This window comes from Crocodylus porosus, unplaced genomic scaffold (genome assembly GCF_001723895.1).
Source record: "Crocodylus porosus isolate Cpor-Errol unplaced genomic scaffold, CroPor_comp1, whole genome shotgun sequence".
Taxonomy (NCBI): Eukaryota; Metazoa; Chordata; order Crocodylia; family Crocodylidae; genus Crocodylus; species Crocodylus porosus.
The window spans coordinates 14,454,725-14,460,621 of record NW_017728906.1 but is presented as its reverse complement, the minus strand read 5'-3'; the positions used below and the strand labels follow the sequence as shown (position 1 = coordinate 14,460,621).

At 39.9% G+C, this 5,897-nt stretch overlaps 1 protein-coding gene across 1 annotated transcript in view; it reads right to left on the bottom strand.

Moving 5' to 3' along the window:
• Window positions 1-910: 910 nt before the first annotated feature.
• The window catches only part of VGLL3 (vestigial like family member 3), a 29,542-nt gene continuing 24,555 nt past the window's right edge, over window positions 911-5,897 (bottom strand). The window contains 1 exon segment of the mRNA XM_019528732.1: window positions 911-1,518. Coding sequence (XP_019384277.1) covers window positions 1,472-1,518 — 47 coding nt within the window. The 3' untranslated portion in view covers window positions 911-1,471.

The following is a 5,897-nucleotide window of genomic DNA, read 5'->3' as shown; positions in this document are numbered from 1 at the left end:
GTGATGTAGCATCAATGGGCACAATCCGTGATCTGACACTGCTGCACAATGAGTTACTGGGCAGTAGCAAATTGCTACCGCGCAGTAGAGTCAGAAATGACCTATGCACCACCAGGAGGACTCCGCAGTACAGCGGTTAGCAAGTATTAAATGAGTGTACAGAAACAAATTGTGCAGTCCAGGACACATGTAGATGCGCCCCCAGAGTCAGAAGTTAGCCTTTGAGGTCTTTAACCCAAGCTGAAGTTAGTAGGAGCCAAGGGTCCAATAGGACTTTTGAGAACTCACATAGGGTTCTCAACAGATTACCAGGTCAGGCCAACTGAAAACATTTTGCTTCCAAAACTGTTAACTTTTTGTAAAATTTGAATTTTGTTCTTGAATTGCCACATAAAGCACATGATCCTTAACATGCCCTAAATTACTGCTATTTATAGTTATCACAGGAAAAGGACCTAAAGCACGGTCCACAGATGTCAATGAGAGTCTTTCCACTGGCTTCAGTGGGCCCTGGATCAGGCCCAGACTCATTTGGTCCATTGTAAATGAAACAGAGCTGGAAATAGGATTCCTGTGAAAATAGTCTTTTCTCTTTGCTAATATGTCCCCAAATTCCTTATAGTCAGCATAGCTTAAAGCCATCTTCTAAAGCAAGAAAATAAATCTACTCTTTCTATAAGATAATGCTAGTAGGAAAAATATTTGGCTGAAACTTTAAGTGTGAATTATATTTTACACTAGAATTAAAAGGAAAAACCTTCAAAATCTTGTAATATGAAAACAATGAATGCTTGGACTATCCAAGATTTTGCTCTTAAAAAAACCCCCAAACAAAACAAACCAACCCCCACCCGCAAAAAACCCCCAGACACATGAGGTAACAAAAGAATCCACGAATACAGACATCACAGACATCTAAAAATAAGCATTTTATACAATTTTGCCAGTGCTTCTCTGAGAGCAAGTTCTTTAAACAGAACTTAACAATTTTACAATTTTTTTAAAAAAAATATGTCATCCTAAAATTGCCATCAATCCTTAACCAAGCTTTCTGTATTTCTACAAAAATAGATGCACAAAAAGATACAAATACTGTATTCCTGAAAGGATGAATGCTGTAGTCGAGGCAAAATCTTCTCCTGACAATCAAAGCAGTTCATAAAAACAATCAGGCTGAACAAAATACTGTAAGAGGAGCAAAAAAGAAGTTAGATTGCTCAGCTGCAGCAGGCTCAGATGAGGAAAGAGGGGGAAAAAAAGCATTTTTTTCTTCAATGTTCTAGGACCTAGAAATGGTCTTAAAAGGAAAAGGCTCAATTGCAAAAGCATAATGGCTGGCTCTTCATCTTCCCTTCAGCAGTGAGTCCTTTGAAACAGTCAACCATTGCAGTATCAACAGTCAACCACGGCAGCATCTCCATGCCAGCTGTGGGGATTCCAGCTCTAGCTCGTGTTAAGCTATATGTGAACTTCAGAACCAAGAAGATTCCTTGGTCTTCTCCTGATGCTGTAGACCTACTTTTTGGGAAGGAAATAGACAATTAAAATGGAAACACTGATACCATCAATTTCCTTGCCCTGAGAAAAAGAAACTTGCTTAAAATCCCTTATAAAAATAAACCAGCTAAACATCTGTTTACAGTACAATTGTATTGGTGGACTTGTTTATGATGCAGCTGCCTCTCAATTTAATTAAATGTTGTTTATTTCACAGCATAGAGGGAACTCTTCTAAACTACTTGACAGCCGTGGACAAACTTGCATAGCTCAGGAATGCTGACAGAGTCCTGTGTATGCTTAGCAAAACTGTATCTTTTTTTATTCTCATTTGGAAATGACGAGGCAGTAACCAGGCCCTTCAACAGTGTTGTAGTTGTAACATAAACAAGCAATTATGAAGTAGAATCTATTTTTGATACCATCATATAGTGACCATGAAAAAAGCCCTGCCTCTTAGAAAGTTATGAATATTGTAAGCTCTCAGACATTTACAGCTTTTCACCTTTAAGGGCTAGGGGAGAAGAAATGTTCCACAGCAAGTGAAAAAAAACAGATAATTTCACCTACAGCACATCAGCTTTTTGGCCAAGAAATCTTAGCGCTTCCACATGGGGAAAATAAATGATTTTCAGCTTACATTTGTTATACATTTCTCTGATATTTTCCTATATAAAAGTTGAGGACTATTGAATAAATGTGCTGCTATGTAAGGGCTTTAACACTACAGCAATGGAATCTGTGCTGCAATTAGGGATTTATCTTCTCCAGAGGGATTTATTTGATTTTGTTTGCATTCAAGCGAGGGCTAGCACTTAGAAAAGGCAATAAAATGTACAAAAAAGAAAACCATACGAAAATACACTAGCCACTTTAGTCATGGCAAAAATTTCTAGTTTCTATCTAACATTCTTAAAAGGTATTTAGGCACTTAATTCATATTGATTTCAACAGGACATAAATCTGCATTTCATATCTGGAGTGGGGTGTTAGTTTCAGCCAACCACTTAGTGTATGAACAGTGCTCCTAAAAGGATCTATTATCAATGCAGGTCCCAACTCACTATTGATTTAAGCAGATATAAGTCTATCTGACTTCAGTGGTGATGGACCCATCTAAGTTTAGGGAGCCCTTCAGCCCTTAATCTACAAAAATAAAAAGTCAAAAGATAACCCAACACTTCCATGTGTCAGGAATGGGAGTTGAAACCAATTTCCCCTCAGATTGTACCTAATCCCTACAACTGCAATTCTTAGATTTCAGACCTGCTCACAGATGTCCAAACTGGTTGTTCTCAAAATTGTAATACAGCAATGGTGAAATAATGTTAAAAATGTCATGAGAACTGTGCATTTCCAACAGGACAATACTTGAGATTTAATTTTTATTTGCCTTAGCCTGAATCTAAGCAGAACTGGATCCTTGGCCAAGGAATATAAAGAGATGAACACTGATCATTAGAAGCATCTCAGAAGCCACCTACAAAGCAATTTGTTAACACTAAAATAGCATTACATATTACACCATCCATCAGAGGATAACCAAAGCTTGTTAAATACATTGATGTGATCTGCAATTCACAGTTGGGGAAACTGAAACAAAGAAACGAAGTCGCTTGCTAGAGCTTGTGGTGATGTCAAAAACAGAAGCCAGATGTTCAAAATCTCAGTCCTATAATTAAATCACTAGCCAAGCTCTGACCTTCAGCATAAGCATAGGCATGGCAAAAAGCATCTCACCGGGCATGTCTCCATGAGCTGACTACTTAGTTAGTAAATGTCTCAGCATCTACACATACTGGGGTAAATGAATTCATTCTGCAGGAGTGCATCTGTAAATGACTGCCAGCTAGTGACATAGCTAAATGACTGCTACACTAAAGCTCCCTCATGCCCCAGCCAGCCCCTTCACAGCACACTGAGTTGGGAGGAGCAGCTTTGCACTGGCAGGCTGACCCATGGGGCCCCATGCCAGCCAGGGCTGCTCCACCCAAGCTCCACATGTTACACCTGAATAAATTGCAGAGATTATTGCTCTGGAGTTAATTGCTTCTGGGTATACATTCAACTGTTGCACCCAGGAGCAATTAACTCCAGAGCAATAAGCTCTACAGTTTATTCAGGCACCATAACTGCATGTATAGATGTGCTCACAGTGAAACTAAAGACTACTGGTCTCCAAATTCAAGACCCAACTGCCCAGATCAAGACAGAACCCCAAATGCTGCCATTCCACTGGCTGCAATAATTTATTAGAGATTAAGATGGTAACCATCTGCCCAATTTTACAGCTTTACCACTGGGTTTTCATTGTTCCCTTAGGTAGACAAAGCTTGGGCATTCAGAAGCTAAGACACTTATCAATCTGGGGGAATTTATTAGGAAGACATTGTCACGGTGTTTAGATGGCAACTTTTGTATCCTTGGAACAAAGATTGTAAATAATAGTTTTGTTTTTTGTCAAGTTACTTCAATAACAGCTGGTGTAATTTTGTATTATTTTTCCCCTCCTATTTGAAAATATATATACACACAAGAGGGAGTCATAAGACAAGTATAAACAACTAAGAGGACAAGGAAATCATTAAGCGCCCAAGTACTAAGAGATAGAAAGAAACACTAAAAGTGGATGTGAGGGAGAAAGAGTTAATATGGCTCCAACTGGCTTAGAAAGAAAAAATATCTGTTAAAGAGGACATAAGTTTGTTGGCAGAGTGCAGTCGCAGGGGGCTAGCTCATTGATTGGACACCTTTCCACTAGATGACTTTGCAGTAAATAGACAGAAATTCTAACGGTTGACACGCCATAAAAATGAAGCCCAGGCAACCACTGAAAACAAATTAACAAGTAAGGCTGCCTTAAAAATCTTGGTCATAGAACAGTTTATATCCCTTTTTTTCCCATTATCTTCCCATCTCTTTTATTTCAGCACAATCCGCACTCCTAACAGTATGTTGTCCAAGTCTGGCCATACTTATGACCAACAGTGCTTTAATTAACAATGTGGTGTAAGAGCAAATACTTTTCCTTCTTATAAAACTGTCCTCGCTTGTATGGCATGACTCAGTATTTCCACATTTGTTGAAAATTATCTACAAAACATCAGCATTTCAGTTAATTATTGCTGTTACTTTGAAGAAATCTAGCTAACAAGTAAAAGGTGTTGAATTTCTGGCAGGTGTACATGGAAGCCACTCTGTTAACGACAATGAGCTGCTTTCACCCAAACAGACCCTGCATTTGACATAGTAACTACTAACAATCCCCAAATTCATGATGCATTTGGCAGCTGGAAAAGGAGACAGAGGCCACATTTAATTTGCCTTAATTTATCATCATGGCTAAATCTTTAATATAAAGGCACAGCCAACAGATATGCCAAAGTCCTATCCAGTGTGCTGTGCGCATACTTTAGTTACAGGAAGCCTTTTTGTCTATTCCCATCATATATGTACATCACAAGTCACCTTCATGGCCCGCTCTTCTGTATAGTCCTGTATTAGTAGACCCTGGATAAACAGACCTAGTATGATTCTGCTCTACAGGCAAGTGGATAAACAGAGTAAGGGATGCCCACAAACCACATGTGCATCTGTTTCCTGATGCACTAAGAGGTTTGGAGGACTGGGTATCTGTACCTTCACCAGGGTTTGGGGACCATGGAAGCCACCATTTAAATGAAACAACATGGTAACAGTTAAGAGGCCCTACAGACTGAGGTTGGCTGAGGATTCCCTCATATTTTGGATTTAGGTTTGCTCAACCTGCAAATGAACAAAATAATTTAGTCCAAAGACAGAGACCTTATGGCTTAAGCAACATCCTCTCTATCCATACATTATGATCCACAGCAAATCCTAAAGAGAGTGATCTACTAGAGCTTAATCCAAAGCTTATTGAAAAAAAATCAATAGAGTAGAGAATCACACAACCAGTTGTATATAAAATACCCCAGCTACCAAGCTGATTTCTGTCAAGGAAAAATCTTAAGTTTGGTACTGCCATCACAGGGAGTTGAAACTACAGCCAGGCCCCCAGAATGTGCCCTCTGGGTGACCCGGAGGCTTGTCAGTCACAGAGCATGAGGCAATCTGATCTAACGCACATGCTCAGTTCACTGACTGCATGATGTAATTTGACTAGAAATTTCTCTGTGAAGAGCGTTCTCATTGGCCACTAAATTCTTATAAAAGGTTTGCAAGCCGCCACCTGGGTGTGGTGAGGTAGTGTGTGTTTTGGAGGAGAGACTGTGCTCGATCCTGTGAGCAGAGGCTGCCTTTGCAGGGACTGTCTCACAGGGAGAGAACGATCCTGTGAGCAGAGGCTGTGGATGGCAGGGACTGTGAGGCGCAAGCAGAGGCTGAGGACGGCGGGTGGAGTGACTCGTCTTTTTGATCTC